The sequence below is a fragment of the Schistocerca cancellata genome, chromosome 2, assembly GCF_023864275.1.
Source record: "Schistocerca cancellata isolate TAMUIC-IGC-003103 chromosome 2, iqSchCanc2.1, whole genome shotgun sequence".
In the NCBI taxonomy this organism is placed as follows: Eukaryota; Metazoa; Arthropoda; class Insecta; order Orthoptera; family Acrididae; genus Schistocerca; species Schistocerca cancellata.
In genome coordinates, this window is record NC_064627.1 from 143,185,414 (window position 1) to 143,202,587 (window position 17,174).

General features: G+C 42.0%; 1 protein-coding gene across 2 annotated transcripts in view; it reads left to right on the plus strand.

The window, feature by feature from the left end:
• Window positions 1-17,174, plus strand: part of LOC126161429 (NADH-ubiquinone oxidoreductase 75 kDa subunit, mitochondrial) — a 107,220-nt gene that overhangs the window by 84,362 nt on the left and 5,684 nt on the right. For both annotated transcript variants that reach the window (XM_049917230.1, XM_049917229.1), the window contains exons 11-12: window positions 7,260-7,452; window positions 7,925-8,100. In XM_049917230.1, coding sequence (XP_049773187.1) covers window positions 7,260-7,452; window positions 7,925-8,100 — 369 coding nt within the window. The remainder of the gene's footprint in view (window positions 1-7,259; window positions 7,453-7,924; window positions 8,101-17,174) is intronic.

A 17,174-nucleotide genomic window follows, 5' to 3' on the forward strand; every position in this document is an offset into this window, starting at 1 on the left:
ATGTCGGATATGCCTTCAACCAGACAATCGTCCGACATGTGTTAGGAGGCAACCCAGTCAGTCTGAACGCCTTAGACACATTTTCCAGTGAGTGCAGCAAGGTGGAGGTTTCCTGCTGTTCTGGGGTGGCATTATATGGAGCTGATGTACGCTGCTGGTGATTATGGTAGGTGCTGTAATGGCTGTACGATACGTGAATGCCATCCTCCGGCCGATAGTGCAACCATATCGGCAGCATATTGGTGAGTAATCCATTTTCATGGACGACAATTCACGTCCCCATTGTGCACATCTTGTGAATGACTTCTTTCAGGACATCGCTTGACTGAGTGAGTGGCCAGCATGTTCTCCAGACGTGAACCCTATTGAACATGCTTGAGATAGGTTGAAAGGGGCCGTTTATGGATGACATGACCCACCAACCACTCTGAGGGTTCTACGCCGAATTGCCATTGAGGAGTGGGTCAGTCTGGACCAACAGTGCCTTGATGAACTTGTGGATAGTATGCCACAACGAATACAGGCATGCATCAATGCAAGAGGACATGCTGTTGGGTATTAGAGGTACTGGTGTGTACAGCAATCTGGACCACCACCTCTGAAGGTCTGGCTTTATGGTGGTACTACATTCAATGCGTGGTTTTCATGAGCAATAAAAATGGGGAAATGGTGTTTATGTTGATCTCTATTCCAGTTTTCTGTACGCAAAACCTTTTTTGATGTGTGTAGTTAAAGTAAGTTTTTATAGCAGTTGTCTGTGATATGAAAACTTACAAAAACATCGCACATCACACTAATGGGAATAGACTGGCTACAGAGGTAGACAAACTTATGTGGAAAAGGCAGGTAACTACCATATTTAAGTGACTATAAGATGACACCTCCCCCCCCCCCCTCCTTTTCTTTCTTTCTTTCTTTTTCAGAGGTTGCCTCATAAATTCTTATTTTTGACATATTCTGACTAATCAAAATTACCAACTGTTTTATTGATATAAAGTAAAAGCCTAAAAAAGATAACACTATACATATTCTAAAATTAGGCCATTTATTGATAATTCCAAGAGAAATAAAGAAACAAAAAGGAATGGGTTACACCAATTTTTGTCTTCACTAATTCGTTTTTGCTTACTAATAATCAGTTGTATCATTTCCTTTATCTGTAAGCCTATTGGAATTTCTTCCCTCTGGACATTTGTCCCCTCTGGACATTTGTTGCCTCTGGACATTTGTTGCCTCTGGACATTTGTTGCCTCTGGACATTTGTTGCCTCTGGACATTTGTTGCCTCTGGACATTTGTTGCCTCTGGACATTTGTTGCCTCTGGACATTTGTTGCCTCTGGACATTTGTTGCCTCTGGACATTTGTTGCCTCTGGACATTTGTTGCCTCTGGACATTTGTTGCCTCTGGACATTTGTTGCCTCTGGACATTTGTTGCCTCTGGACATTTGTTGCCTCTGGACATTTGTTGCCTCTGGACATTTGTTGCCTCTGGACATTTGTTGCCTCTGGACATTTGTTGCCTCTGGACATTTGTTGCCTCTGGACATTTGTTGCCTCTGGACATTTGTTGCCTCTGGACATTTGTTGCCTCTGGACATTTGTTGCCTCTGGACATTTGTTGCCTCTGGACATTTGTTGCCTCTGGACATTTGTTGCCTCTGGACATTTGTTGCCTCTGGACATTTGTTCCATAGTATGTTTCCTTCCGAGTCATCCATGGCATTGTATATGCAGGAGTCTCCCTGAAGGAGCCACTAACTGTAAAGCTGTCACAAGTGTACCTTAAAAGGTTTATTCACAACAACTGCCATTACTTCCTAGCCGTGATGTCATACCCTTAGGAATTACTACATACCAGGTCTGTGTTGTTCGTTACTATCAGTTTCTTAACTTCCTGTGTGAGTTGTCCCCTGAATGAATAGAGAATCCAAAATTTTACTTGTGTTAAACATCCTGTTATTAGATATCAAAGTACCTTCAACCAATCCAGCATCAGCTCATTTGTCATCCATCTCTCTCCTCCCCTCCCCCCTGTTTTACAATATGCTCTGCAGGCAGTTTTTCTTTTGGTACCATTTTCCTATGAGGAATCATGTAGGGGTGGAACTTCCTTCCATCTGCTAGTGCACCCAGTGACTTTTACTAGCCAAAACTTCTTACAGAACCACTTTTAATGCCCCCTCATGATGAAAGTAATATTTGATAGCATATCAAAATAAACCAGCATCTCATTTGTGTTGCCCATATAGCCTAGCAAACAGTTGTACTATTTCCTTATATTGATTTTATGACACTGATACACAAGTAGTTTTTTGTTAAAATGCTATGGGAAGTCACTCTGCTAGCATTGTTTCATAATGTAAGCCCATGCTCTTCATCATCGTCATACATCAGCCAGTACTTGTTTTGAATTCCGTGATGCATGCAGTTGGAAAATTCCCTATTCGTAGCATCTACATTTCGATTTCTCTTGCACCTACTGAACAACTTGTTGCTCCAATTCATGAAATCTTCCCTGCATCGATTCAATGAAAGTTTGACATGTTGAACAGAATTTCTTTAATTTTTTCTTTATCTGATCTACTAACATCCACTCCTGTGACACCAGTTTTCTTCTGCCTGCCACAAAGTTGTTTGTGGCCTTCATTTCATGACTCACCATTAACTTAAAATTAGTGTCATATTGTCTGTGTGAACCACTTACAAACTGTTAACTCGTAGATCTGGGCTTCTCAACAGAATAATAGTTTTAATTTACACCTTTTATCTATTGCTACAATTTACAATTTTTACAGCCCTGCCAGTATCTGCAAACTGAATGACAACATTATGTTGTCTTGGCGGCTCTCTACAGCTGATTATTTTACACAAATCATACCACTTCGGATTAACACTGCAACAGAACTTGATAATCAACTGTGCTGTAGAATAGTAGCAGCATGAGTGCCGTTGTTGAAGCTCATATTTAATGTTTTGTGCTGTGTTTCAAGTGTTCTTTGCAAACACATTTTTATTAACATTAATTTGTCTCCTCTAGAAATCTGTACATTGTCCATATCTGTCCAGTTTATAGTTAAGTCACTTACTACTAGAATTTGGTTCAGGTAAATTGCAGTTTAAACATGGGACATGTTCATAAAAAGTTCAAGGTATGTGTCATATTTCCCCATGGATGGCAGTGTGATGAAATTTGCTGTCTGCACACCAATCCCCTCGACATTCATCCTAGTGCGCATTCAAACTGGTGTTACTACTCCCCCTCCATCCCTTCCTAATTCTTCAAATTAAATCAGCACATGACCTCAATTGCCAAAGCCTTGTCCGTAAATGTAAGATGACTGCTATGTTAATTTATTATACAATATAAAAATATGGTAGCAGTAGTTTAATCTGCGAGTGCAAGATGACCCTGTATTTTTCAATGATGAGTTTGTGAAAAAACTTCTTATTATAGTTGGGTAAACACAGTAATTACAATGGAATTTTGAGTTTCTAGTGGAACATGCTGGGCAATGTCATTACATAATCACCCCATTAGCTCGTCTCAAAACTTTTTATAGTTTGTCTGATACCATGGGCGGTGGAATTTGAATCCCCGCCAGACGTCATGGATGTCGAAGACCCCTAGAGGTCTCTGCATCATCGCGCCGTAAGCTGTGGCGGCGTGCGCGTACTGGCCTGCATGTAGTGTGAGGGCGCCACAGTGGAACACGTGGTTCCAGCAGCCAATAGTGGCGCCCCCGATAGAGTATTTAAGAGCCGGCATCTCACTCTGCTAGCGAGTCTAATCGTTGTGTGTGTCTCAACACATTGCCTCGACAAGACAGCGTGTTTATCGTACTTTGATCTCGTTAATTGTGGACGTCTTGGATTTGTTTGGTTGTCTCTGTCACACCATTGCATTTTGTGTGTTGTCATCGTAAGGTCTCACCATCGACCGTCGTTGTTTTGTGTCTGTCCTTTCCATTCATTTGTTTGTGCACAGGCCGCTTTCCGTTTGGTCCCGCCGCACTTTCTCGGCCACCCCGCGACCATTCTGGTCGTGGTCACAACAGGTTACAACAGTTTGTGATCTCATATAGTACCAGGCATTGCTTTGTTTATCTGTAGTAATGAGTGGTTCAATTTTAAACTGTGCAGTAATAGTGCAGCTGCTTCCAGTGACTTACTGATTAACATTTAATCCCTTTTTTTGGGTCATCAGTCTTCTGCCTGGTTTGATGTGACCTGCCACAAATTCCTGTCCTGTGCCAACCTCTTCATCTCAGCGTAGCACTTGCAACCTACGTCCTCAATTATTTGCTGGATGTATTCCAATCTCTGTCTTCCTGTACAATTTTTGCCCTCTACAGCTTCCTCTAGTACTGTGGAAGTAATTCCCTGATGTCTTACCAGATGTCCTATCATCCTGTTCCTTCTCCTTGTCAGTGTTTTACACATATTACTTTCCTCTGCGAGAACCTCCTAATTCCTTACCTTATCAGTCCACTTAATTTTCGTCATTCGCCGGTAGCACCACATTTCAGATGCTTCAATTCTCTTCTGTTCTGGTTTTCCCACAGTCCATGTTTCACTACCACACAATGCTGTGCTCCAAACATACATTCTCCGAAATTTCTTCCTCAAATTAAGGCCTATGTTTGATACTAGTTGACTTTTCTTGGCCAGGAATGCCCTTTCTGCCAGTGCTAGTCTGCTTTTGATGTCCCTTTTGCTCCATCCATTGTTCGTTATTTTACTGCCTAGGTAGCAGAATTCCTCATCTTCATCTACTCCATGACCATCAATCCTGATGTTAAGTTTCTCGCTGTTCTCATTTCTACTACTTCTCATTACCTTCATCTTTCTTCGATTTACTCTCAACCCATACTCTGTACTCTGTAGACTATTCATTCTGTTCAGCAGATCATGTTTTCTTCTTCACTTTCACTCAGGATAGCAATGTCATCAGTGAATCGTATCATCGATAACCTTTCACCTTGAATTTTAATTCCACCCCCGAATCTTACTTTTATTTCCATCATTGCTTCCTCGATGTACAGATTGAGCAGTAGGGACTAAAACCTACTTCCTTCTCTTACACCCTTTTTAATATGAGCACTTCATTGTTGGTCGTCCACTCTTATTATTCCTTCTTGGCTGTTGTACATATTGTATATGACCCGTCTCTCCCTATAGCTTACCCCTAGTTTTTTCAGAATTTTGAACATCTTGCACAATTTTACATTGTTGAACGCTTTTTCCAGGTCGACAAATCTTATGAATGTGTCTTTATTTTTCTGTAGTCTTGCTTCCGTTATCAACTGCAATGTCAGAATTGCCTCTCTGTTTTCTGTAACTATTCTAAAGCCAAAATGATGATCATATACCACATTCTCAGTTTTGTTTTCCATTCTTCTGTATATCATTCTTGTTAGCAACTTGAATGCATGAGCTGTTAAGCTGATTGTGCGATAATTCTTGCACATCAACTCTTGCAGTCTTCAGAATTGTGTGGGTGATATTTTTCCAAAAGTCAGATGGTATGTCGTCATTCTACACATCAACTTGAATACTAATTTTTTTGTCACTTCCCCAACAATTTTAGAAATTGTGGTGGAATGTTATCTATCCCTTCTGCCCTATTTGATCTCAAGTCCTCCAAAGCTCTCTAAAATACTGATTCTAATACTGGATCCCCTGCATCTTCTATATGGATTCCTGTTTCTTCTCCTACCACATCCGACAAATATTCCCTCTCATAGAAGCCTTCAATGTACTCTTTCCACCTATCTGCTCTCTCCTCTGCATATAACAGTGGAATTCCTATTGCACTCTTAATGTTCCCACGTTTGCTTTTAATGTCACCGAAGGTTGTTTTGAGTTTCCGGTATGCTGAATCAGTCCATTCGACAATCTTCTTCTTCTTCTTCTTCTTCTTCTTCTTCTTTTTTTCCATGCAGCAATTTCGTCTTAGTTTCCCTGCACCTCCTGTTCATTTCATTCCTCAGCGACTTGTATTTCTGTGTTCCTGAATTTCCGTGAACTTTCTTGTACTTCTTTCTTTCATCAATCAACTGAAGTATTTCTTCTGTTACCCAGGGTTTCTTCGCAGTTACCCTCTTTGTTCCAATGTTTTTCTTTCCAACTTCTGTGTTGCCCTTTTTAGAGATATCCTTTCCTCTTCAACTGGACTGCCTACTGAGCTATTCCTTATTGCTGTATCTATAGCCTTAGAGAAACCCAAGCATATCTCTTCATCCCTTAGTACGTCTGTATCCCACTTCTTTACATATTGATTCTTCCAGGATTCTTCCTGAATAATCTCTTGGACTTCAGCCTACTCTTCATCATTACTACATTGTGATCTGAGTCTATATCTGTCTCTTACATTCCAGTATCTGATTTCGGAATCTCTGTCTGGCCATGATGTAATCTAACTGAACTCTTGCTGTACCAGCCGATCTTTTCCAAGTATATCTCCTCCTCTTGTGATTCTTGAAGAGAGTATTCACTATCACCAGAATATAGTTTATTACAGAACTCAATAACTCTTTCTCCTCTCTCATTCCTTGTCCCAAGTCCATATTCCCCTGTAACCTTTTCTTCTACTCCTTCCCCTACAACTGCATCCCAGTCCCCCATGACTATTAGATTTTCATCTCCCTTCGTGTACTGTATTATACTTTTAATATGCTTGTACACCTTTTCTGTCTCTTCATCTTCAACTTGTGACATTGTCATGTATACCTGAACTATTGCTTTCAATGTTGGTTTGCTGTCGAGTCTGACAATAATAACCCAATCACCAACTGTCACTGTAACACTGTAACAACTTTCATGTTGGAGATTGTGTATTTTTCTGTATAATCTTCTCTTTTCTCAAAGACCTCATAATAACAGAACAAATTTTTTTGATAACAGCTGCTTCTGTTTTCAGGTCTTTGCTTTTCTGATGTCTGTTAACGCACCATGTTTTGTTTTTACTGAGCGTAAAAGCTGAATTTTAAAATGTTCTCCAGCTGTGTAATGTTTCATCAGTTCTCTCTCTCTCTCTCTCTCTCTCTCTCTCTTTTTCTCTTCCTCTTCATTTTACACATTGACAGACTGGTTGTAATATAGTGTGTCCACTGTCACTAAGCATGTGTAATAAATATAACGAATAAAAAGTGATTTGCTAAAAACTTTAAACATTATATGACACCATAATATTTTATGAATAGAGGAAAAGTATTTGTAGCTATAGTGATTAACATGTGGTTCATGTTGAATTAACAGGCACCAGCTGATTGGAAGATTCTGAATGTACTGCACCGTGTAGCATCTCAGGTAGCTGCTCTTGACATTGGATACAAGGCTGGTGTTGAAGAAATTCGAAACAATCCACCGAAAGTCCTGTTCTTGTTAGGTGCAGATGAAGGCACTATATCTCGATCAGATTTACCTGCTGATGCATTTGTAATTTATCAAGGCAAGTATAATTACCTAGCACTTTGTTTATTCATTTTGCTGTAGGCAGCTCTACATTGAAGAATACTTTCTTATAAATAATGTAAATTTAAATGTTGATGCTATGTAATGGAGCTAGAGTGGCTTTTGTATATTGATAGCATGTCCTCAAATATATTTTTATATTTTCGTTTTTAGGAAGAATGTGAATTACAAAAGAATTGGGTTAAACATGTCCCTTCATTCACTACTTTGTCTTTAGGGCCAATGGAGGGCTGGAATGTCTACAATTATACTGGTTTTCCCATTGTTAATTTGAATTTTCACTGTTTTTCAGTTTCGTACACTTAATGTTCTGAATAATTTGACACTGTTGTTCTTGTCATTTTGATGTTTGTACATTGTGGATTAGCATGCTGATATGACCCATGACAAGCAGATAGGTAGTCTTAATTTCACACAAGAGGAAAATAGCTAGTTTTCTTACTTTCCAGGCCACCATGGCGATGTTGGGGCGTCAATGGCTGATGCTATTTTCCCTGGTGCTGCTTACACTGAAAAGCAGGCATCTTATGTGAACACAGAAGGCCGAGCTCAGCAGACACTGGTTGCTGTTACTCCACCTGGTCTTGCAAGAGAAGACTGGAAAATTATACGAGCTCTGTCTGAGGTAAGATGTTCTACAGTGAAGTATAACATTTCCCCTGAATAATAAGCATTAAAAAGTTTTCAAATAATGTGGGAGAAATCACACCATATGATAGTTGAACTGAAATAATCAGAACTAGTCAGTGAATGTGTACCCGCTATAGTTTTAAATCTTTTTTGTAAGAAGTTAGATATGATCATCATATATTCAGGTCTACACCAGAGATTAGAATCAGCTTTGTACTGTAAACCCTTGATTTTTTTAAAGAATCAAACATCCATTTATAAAACATTTTCAAACATCTGGTGCTCTATAAATGAATTAATGTTTTAAATATTTGACATGAAAGTATGTAAGTGGGAAGAAGCTTAGAAATGGTTTGAAATTATGCTTAAAGGTCATTGGGTGTCACCAAGTGCTTGTATTGTGAAACACTGGATAAATATATCCTGGCTAATTTGCAGTCTTGTAGGTACATTCAGTGGTATATGTGTACATTGTCAGCAAACTGTGTGACAAATAGAGTTGCTAAGTAAAGAAGTAATAAATGAACATGTCATGTCTGATGCTGAAGTTTTACTGCATGAACAGCGAAAACGTACAGTAGTAAGCAATAAACTGTTTGCCTTTTACCATTTTATGGGAGTGTCAGTGACATAAAGTTTCTTAGAGGTTGAAATTGTGTGTGAAGTTTGTTGGAACTCGCTAAGTCCCCTCATTCTCAAGTACTAGATGAATGAAGTCCAGTTGCACTATCTCAAGATGAACACACAGTTTCTAACTGTAGTACTTGTCTTATTGTGTTAAAAGTTAAATATAAGATTGTACCTCTTAATGAGTAGATTATGACAGCATTTTAAATGCTTAAATTCGATCAGTAATCATATGAAATGTTGAAAATAAAATTTTTGTAACCCATGGAAGCCGTTATATGGGCAATCTGCTACTGGTCACAGGTTGTGGGATAGTTACCTGGTAATATAGATACTTACTTCAAACTCACTAGCAGGTCCTAAGATATCATCTCAGAACTCGCCATCTCTGTAAGATTGGAGCCTAGGCTCATCAATCTCCTCTGCTATCCAATTAACTAAAATTTTGTCACTTGAGTCTGCTGTTGGGTAAAAATGGACACTACCTACATAGAAAGGAGAGCGAGTACACAAGTATAACTGCAGACTCATGGTATTGCTGCTAGATTCGCATACATTGTAAATGATTGTTACACACAAGTACAATGACTGATGGGTTAACAGTGAATGTTGTTCTGTTTACGTATACATGTATATATAATATAATATATATTCCTCAACATTCTTTTGTAGCGCCACATGTCAAAAGGTTCTATTCTCATGTCTGAACTTGTTTTTGTCCACATCACTTCTGTACGATGCTAAACTCCAGACAAATACCTTCAGAAAATACTTCCAAACATTTAAATTTATGTAATGATAAAAAATTTCTCTGTTTCACAAGTGGTTTTCCATGGTATTGACAGTCTGCATTTTATATCCTCCCTACTTTGAGCATCATCAGTTATTTTGTGGCATAAGTAGCAAAACTCGTCACTGCTTTTAGTGTCTAGTTTCCTAATCTAATATCCTTAGCATCACCTGATTTAATTTGGCTACATTTCACTACCGCTGTTTTACTTTTGTTCATGTTAATCTTGTGAACTCCTTTCAAGACATTACTGTTCCTGTCCAACTGCTCTTCCAAGTCCTTTGCCGCATCTATTAAAATTACAATGTCATTGGTAAACCACAAAGTTATTTCTTTATCCAGAACTTTAATTCCCTTCCTAAATTTCTTCTTGGTATCCTTTAATGCGTGTTCAACCCTTTCTCACTTCCTTCTCAACCACTGATATCCTTTCATGTCCTTGGACTCTTATACCTGCAGTCTGGTTTCTGTACAAGTTATGTATAACCTTTTGCTCTCTGTTGATGCCTTCAGAATTTCAAAAAATGTAGTCCAGTCACGATTGTCAAAAGCTTTCGCAGAATCTACAAATTCTCTAAGTGTAGATTCCGACAATGGAAAATATTATAAGAAGTATAGTTGCTATTCGTCATATAGTGGAGATGCCGAGTTGCAGATAAGTAGAGGGGCTGCAGTTTGGTGTGTGTGTGTGTGTGTCTTTTTGGCTGAAAGCTCATTTTCTGACAGTCTTTTTGTTGTGCCTATCTGCAACTCAGCATCTCCGCTATATGCTGAAGAGCAACTATACTTTTCATAAATGTAGATTTATGTTTCTTCACCCTAACTTCTAAGATAGGTCACAGAGTAATTATTTCCATGCTTGTTACTACATTTCAGAACATGAACTGACCTTCCCTGAGTTCAGCTCCTAAGCTTTTACATTCTTCAGTCAGTAACTGATGTCAGTAGTTTACAGTCCATGAACTTACTGAACTGATGGTTTGGTAATATTCACACCTCTCAGCACCTGCCTTCTTTGGAATTGAAAGAATTACGTTTTTCTTGAAATTTGAGGATATTTTCCAGTCTCGTATGTCTTGCACACCAGGTGGAACAGTTTTGTCATGGTTGGCTCTCTGAAGAAATCTTGATAATTTTGAAGGAGACTCACCTACAATGGTGACTTTGTTTCAATTTAGACCTTTCAGTTCTCCAGTCTTATTTTGAAGTACATTCTCTTTTTTCTGTAATATTATCTTTGAAGTTCATTACTCTTATATAGCCCTTCTATATATTCCTTCCAACTTTCAGTTGTTTTTCATCTGAGCTGTCTATATTCGTACAGCTGCTTCTCCTTTCTCAGAAAATCTTTCCGCTAGACATGCGTGGTCTACAGTCTTGCATTTCTTGTCTAGCCATTCCTGCTTAGCCATTTTCCACACCTTGCCAGTCCCACTTTTTAGAAATGCATATTCCATTTTGCCTGCTTCATTTGCTGCAGCCTTTCGGGGCTCAGCATTGATTTGCTGGGTACAGGCTTGGCAACCCCGGGGTTCCTGAGCTGGGGACTGGTAAGCACCACCAGTCCCGTCACCGTAAGCTCTGGGCATGTTTCAGCGACCACCGCACGGTGTGGCAGTGGAATTTTGTATGTCTCAGGGAATGGGGATCTTGGCTTGACCTCCCAGATCGTGAGGACGGGATAAACCTCCCGCGCTAATGGGATGCATGGTTGTTTAGGTGGAACAGTCATTAGCAGGCAACCTCTGGGGAACCTTCCCCACCTCAATTGTATAAGGCTTACTCAGGCAGGCAGGGCTCTGAGTGGACAATTATTTCCCTAGCTGCTCATGGGACCAAGATGAAACCCTTGAAATTATCATCTTCACCTACCAGTGGGAAGGGTGCACCACCTGGGAGTATACACACCCATTCATCCAAAAGAATGAGGGAGGGTAGTCCTCCTGATAATAAGAATAGTTTGGACTGCAGTAACAGGGCTCATGGAGTCAGGAATAACAATGTCTTTCGGGTGATAAAGAGGAAGGAGGGGACATTGAGAAAGTGTCGCCGTTTTATATCCGTAAGGGTTTGGGAGACATTGCTGGAACATTAAAATCTATAAGATGATTGCGTAATGGCTCATTGTTGGTTGAAACTAACAGGTCAAAGCAGGTAGACCTTCATAAGAAATTGCAGAAACTGTGTGACTATGATATTGTTGAGATGCACACCCCTTTCAACTTCAGTAAGGATGTTGTCACATGCCGAGATATCATGGATATGGACATAGCAGAACTGAAGCAGGAATGGGCATCCCAGGGAATAGTCGACGTGGAACAACGAACACGCAGGAATAATGGAGCAACTGAAAAGACTGCTACTTTCTTTGTCACATTCAATTCTCCGACACCGCCTGATCATCTTATGGCGAGGTTCCTTCGACTTAATGTTCGGCCTTATGTTCAAAACCCTATGTGGTGCTATAAATGCCAGCATTTCGGCCATACACCCATGAGTTGTGGAGGTGAAGCGATCTGTACTGCGGAAAAGCCGCTCATGACGCTGGGACTGACTGCCTGTCTTGGGCAATGTACATCAACTGCTCTGGTGAGAACCACGCAGACTGGAGCGGAGACTGCCCTGGGTTGTTGCTTCCACCCCAAAGGACGCAAAATACAGGAGATAAGTGACCAAGCAGATCCACTGTGCTGAAGCCAAAAAAGAATATAAGGCGACAAAACCCCCTGTCTTTGCCACGTCATATTCTTCCATGTTGCAGAAACCTATTCCCAAGGTGGACGCTGAGACACAGACGATGCCTAGTGTGCCTGTATCTACCACAAGCACCTGTACTTGCACATGTACATGTCAAGGGAAAAAGAGTAAGGACAAAGTAATCCAGGCAGCTGTACCATCAAAAAAGCAAAAAGCACTCCATCGTCAGGCCACAAGTGGCCCATCGGGACCATCCGACCGCCGTATCACCCTCACTGAGGATGCGGATAGGAGGGGCGTGTGGTCAGCACACCGCTCTCCCGGTCGTCATGATGGTTTTCTGTGACCGGAGCCACCACTATTCGGTCGAGTAGCTCCTCAATTGGCATCACGAGGCTGAGTGCACCTCGAAAAATGGCAACAGCACATGGCGGCTGGATGGTCACCCATCCAAGTGCTGGCCACGCCCGACAGCGCTTAACGGTGATCTCACGGGAACCGGTGTATCCACTGTGGCAAGGCCGTTGCCTGCACCATCAAAGACCAACAACAATTCTGCAGCGAGGATCCAGAAGGTAAAAGAAAAGTAGTGTGCCTCTCAACACCCCTTTCCCCGTTATCCTTGAAGGGACAGGATGCAGTGGAAGGTTCATGACATTCCAAAGTGCCGTCAGACATCAGGAGGATATCGTGGAGTTAGATACCTTGGATCCAGACAGCCCCTCCACCCCCCTCGCTCTTCAAGTGCTTCACCTCCCTGGTGCAAAGATAGTGGAAAATTAAAACTGCACCAATGACATGGCTCCCATACTATAGTGTAACATAAATGGGTGCAGGACGCATGTGGAGGAATTGAAACTCCTAGCCCAGGCACATCCATTGCACTTTTGTTTACAAGATCGCATTTTAAAGATATAGATGTCCCTGGGCTACAGGGATATATGCTGTATCGCAAGGATGACTTATTGGGGGAAAGGGCCAAGGGAGGTGTCTCAGTGTTTGACACTAATACGCATCACTCCTCTATTCTCCTCTGGGCTACTGACCTGCAAGCAGTTGCAATTCAAATTCATGTGTTTTGAAGGATTATTCTTTGCTCACTGTATTTACCCCAAGATGCACTAGACTCTGAGGCTCTCACAGATCTTATCGCACAACTCCCGCGACCGTTCCTCCTGGGAGCCTTCAATGCCCATCATGTCCTGTGGGGCTCGACCAGTACTTGCCCTCGTGGTTGGGTTTTGGAGAGCCTCTTAACATCTCACGAGCTGTGCATCCTCAACATGGGTACTCGCACACATTTCTCTACTGCTACGGGGTCATTCTCAGCCATCGACTTCTCTTTCTGTTCTCCCGCCCTCGCAAACTCTGTTCAGTGGAAGGTCATTGACGACCTTCATTCTGGTGACCACTTTCCAATCTGCCTTCACCTACTAAATGACTCACCACCTGAAGTTAAACCCCCAAAAGGGTAGTCAGCAGGGCTAACTGGACACGTTTCAGCCAGCTGGCTGTGTTCAAACACTGTAGCAGTGTGCAAGGATGGGTTGACCACATCATGAGTGGTGTGCTGACTTTTTCAACCCATAGCCCTCAGGTCATCTTAGGAGGCAACCAGTACTTTGGTAGACAGATGAGTGCCATTCCGCAATCTGGGAAAGGCGTGCGACTCTTCGACATTTTAAATGCTGACCAACAGCAGACAACCTTAGGGCCTTTTGAGTCATGAGAGCCAAGGCTCTACACGTCATTAGGGATAGTAAGAAAAGTTCATGGCAAACATTCTTGGACTCCATCAATCGTTCCACTTCTTCTATAAAAGTATGGGAAGCCATCCGCAGGATTTCCAGTAAGTGCAGCCATTTACTGATAGCAGCAGTGCTGAACCAGGGGGCCTCCAAACAACACCAAAGACATTGTTCAGATGCTGGTCGAACATTTTGCACAAACTGCTGCCAATGCAAGCTGGGATCTGGCGTTTTGTCGCTATCATGCGACTGTAGAGGGGGAAAAGTTGGGCTTCAGGTCCAACAGTTCTGAGGCCAACAATTGCCCTTTCTCCATATGGGAGCTTGAATCGGCACTGACTGAGATTCGTGACACTGCACCCGATCATGACCAAATCCGGTACTGCATGCTTCAACATTTGTCAGTGGCGTCAAAGGAAATCCTCCTCGAATGTTTTAATCTAATATGGCAGACAGGCTACTTCCCCAGCTCGTGAAGGGAGGCAATTCTGATCCTTCTCATCAGACCAGGAAAAGACTGCACATGCCCAAGTAGTTTTATCGGAGTATTGCCTTAATGAGATGTGTAGGAAGAGCCTGGAGCGAATGGTTAACCATCGTCTGGTCTGGTTGTTAGAGACCAGGCAACTCCTTAGCCGCTCTCAGTGTGGATTCTGAAGATTTCGGTCCACTTTCGACAGCCTGATCCTCCTGGAGGTGGCTATTTAGCAGGCTTTCCTCCATAAGCATCACTGTATCAGCATATTCTTTGATATAAGTAAGGCGTATGATACTATGTGGAGACACTGTATTCTCTCACAACTGCATCAGTCGGGCTTTTGTGGCCACCTCTATATCTTCATTCGGTCTTTCTTGTCTCAGCGGTTTTTTAGGACCTGAGTTGGTGACATGCTGTCTGTATGATTTGAGCAGAAGTAGTGTGTTTCTCAGGGCAGTGTTTTAAATGTTACCCCCTTTGCCATAGCCATCAGCAGTATCACATCTATGGTAAGGAGTCCTGTACAGTGCTCCTTATATGTAGACGATTTTGCTGTTTTCTGGTCCTCCAGTGTTGCAATGGCAAGCCATCAGTTACATCTTGCAGTGCGGCAGTTAGAGGAGTGGGCTACAAAGACAGGTTTTCAGTTTTCTGCAGATAAGTGTGTGTGTGTGTGTGTGTGTGTGTGTGTGTGTGTGTGTGTGTGTGTGCATACATTTTAATGTTTCTCATCTTCTTTTTAATTTGCCTGCCTTGATTATGGGGAACACCACCCTACATTTTACAGACACAGTGTGGTTTCTGGGCCTCATTTTTGACTCCCCATTGTCGTGGTTACCACACCTGCGAGACCTGAAAGCCAGAAACCGGAAGGCACTGAACATTAGGAAGTGCATTAGCCACAGGTCTTGGTCTCCTTCAGTTGTATCGGTCTTTCGTGTATTCAGGGTTGGACTGTGGTTGCACACTGTATGGATCAGTGAGGCCCTCTTACTTGCATATCATTGATACCGTCCATCATGAGGATTCGCCTGGCCACGGATGCTTATCGGACTAGTCCCATACCTGGCATCTGTGCTGATTTTCCAATGATCCACGAGCCATGATGCTATTTGGGATCCGTGTGCAGTGTGTGCTGGAGTCACTCAGTGTGGAACCCATAAGACCCCAAATCCTGGGTTTTAAAGGCGTGCTGCCCTGGTTAGTGGAGAGACCCAGAGTGATTTTAGATTTGGTGCGGTACAGCAGAGATAGCACTCCTGCTTCAGTTTTTAATGCAATGTTCTCTGATATTTTATCTGAGTACCGTGACCAAGTAGCTGTTTTTACAGGTGGGTCTAAGCTGGGGGACTCTGTTATATGCTCTGTCGTTTTCCCGGATCATGTCCTCAAGGTCAGACTGCCTCCAGAATTTACCATCTTCAATGCAGAATTATATGCAATCTTCTGAGCACTGAAGCAGATGAGACATTCTCCCGGTGTTAGATTTCTTGTCTGCTCAGACTCTCTGAGCAACCATTACTCTCTCCAATGTTTGTACCCAGCAGATATAGTAACGCAGAATATCCAGGATGCCCTCCTACAACTACGATGATTGGAAAGGTGTCTTTCCGTGGGGTACCTGGGCACATTATAATTGCGGGGAATGAAAGGGTGGATCGAGCAGCCAAGCGAGCAGACATGTCATGATTCTCTGGTATTTTGGTGTGCTATCTCCCTGCATGCTGTCACCTTGCTGTTGAGGTACAGAGTCCTGTTTCAGTGGGAAGACGAGCGGCTGGCAGTGACCGATAACAAGCCCTGTATCAACAAGCCCACAGCTCACCCATGGAGTACTTCCTTCAAGTCATGTCTGCAGGACGAGGTCCTTCTTACTTGTCGTTGCATAGGCCACAGCCCTATGACACATGGATTCTTATTCTGGCGAGAGGACCCTCCAATCTGTAGTGCTTGTGGCGTGCAAATCACGGTGCGCTACATTTTATTAGACTGCATTTTATTTGCTAACCAGCGGACTGCGACGGATCTGCCATCTATTGGTTTTAAAGTTTTGTGAATTGTCCAACATTTTTAACAAGATTTTAGGGAGATGTTCTTAATGTGTAAAAGGGTGGCCCGCTTACCATAGATTTTTGGAAGGGGGCAGCCAGTCAAATTTCCCTGCAATTTTAGTTCTTCTGTCTTTTGTTTTCTCTGTGTTTTAAATTCTTGATTAACTCTCTTCCCTCCCTGTTTTAGTGCACATGAGACTGCATGTGATACACAGTGACCGTTCAGTAATTTCAAGTCCATGCATGTACAACACTTTTAGTTCATCTGTTTTAGTTCATTTGTTTGTTTGTATAACAGTAAGGGCGATGACGGCCTCGCCATTGGGCACTCATTGGATCCACACACACACACACACACACACACACACACACACACACACACACACACACACACTAATTTGCTGCACTTTTTTCTGCTTTTGTCAATATAATTCTTATTGTTTCTTAAACGAAGTCTCTTCAGTGATTAAATTGTGCTCTGAGCAAAATTCTTCCAGGTGACTTTGCCTTTCACTCTGTCCCCATAGTACATGTTCACCTAAAATTTTCCCCTCTCTTCCTTTCCCTGCTATCCAGCTTCAGTTCCCACGACAATTAAACTTGAAACTTCCATTACTACCTGAGTAATTCCGTTTACCTCATTTTACTTTCAAACTCTACAGCTCAGAAAAAGGATTC